The sequence below is a fragment of the Sphaeroforma arctica genome (genome assembly GCF_001186125.1).
Source record: "Sphaeroforma arctica JP610 unplaced genomic scaffold supercont1.7060, whole genome shotgun sequence".
NCBI lineage: Eukaryota > Ichthyosporea > Ichthyophonida > Sphaeroforma > Sphaeroforma arctica.
The window spans coordinates 725-1,513 of record NW_014033498.1 but is presented as its reverse complement, the minus strand read 5'-3'; the positions used below and the strand labels follow the sequence as shown (position 1 = coordinate 1,513).

General features: G+C 37.9%; 1 protein-coding gene across 1 annotated transcript; it reads right to left on the bottom strand.

Annotated features, from left to right (window-relative positions):
• Positions 1-192: 192 nt before the first annotated feature.
• On the bottom strand, positions 193-403 carry SARC_15951 (hypothetical protein; the record flags this gene model as incomplete). The annotated part of the gene is made up of 1 exon (XM_014289936.1): positions 193-403. A coding segment is annotated over one exon (211 nt), but the record flags the coding sequence as incomplete, so codon positions are not given.
• Between the last annotated feature and the right edge of the window lie 386 nt (positions 404-789).

Here is a 789-nt window from a genome sequence, read left to right as displayed (position 1 = left end):
TTCATATACTAATACATATAATGGTAGATGCCTTCATCAAGTATGAGAGATAAATGAGATGGTACACGTCTCCTCATATATATAGGATAACAAATTCAGATACTCTTGTACTGCGGTATTGCACGGCGCCTCACATGAAAGTTTACACCACCAGAACGTAAACATGTAAATCTTCCAAAAAGTCCTACACACCTTCGTCATCGAGTCTATTGAGAACATCGGCAATAAACTCTTCTTTGATAGAAATAGGATAGCCTCGATCACAATATGTATGTGACCCCTCATTACTCTCCGTAAAGAGCTTTAGCTGTGAAAAGGCATCCTCAAACGCTCTGGATCTGCTCTGAGTATCTTCGCACTGCTCCCATTGTTTGGTTGCTTCCAAGTAGTCAGAGAGCTCCATGTCAAGTATTGATAACAATCTTATCAGTGACTATTGCTGCCGTGACTTGAGATATACATAAAGATCACTGCTATGCCTGTATATAAACATTAACCATATATGTGTACATGGAGATGGTATGTAAATCGAACTGCTTATAGATTTAATTATTATTGAGCACTTCTAGCTTATTACATATCAATCACAGAGAGGTGTGTGAATTTGGCTACAGTACAGAGCGAGCCCATATAAATAAATATAAACACAGACGTAATCGTGGCTCATCAGTCATCAGCTATTTTTATCCTACATGCAGTACTACTACTACTGCGTAGTATGTAGTACTACTAAAAATGAAATATTTCAAAAGTGATGACACGAAAGTATAGCTTTATCCTCCCCGCGTA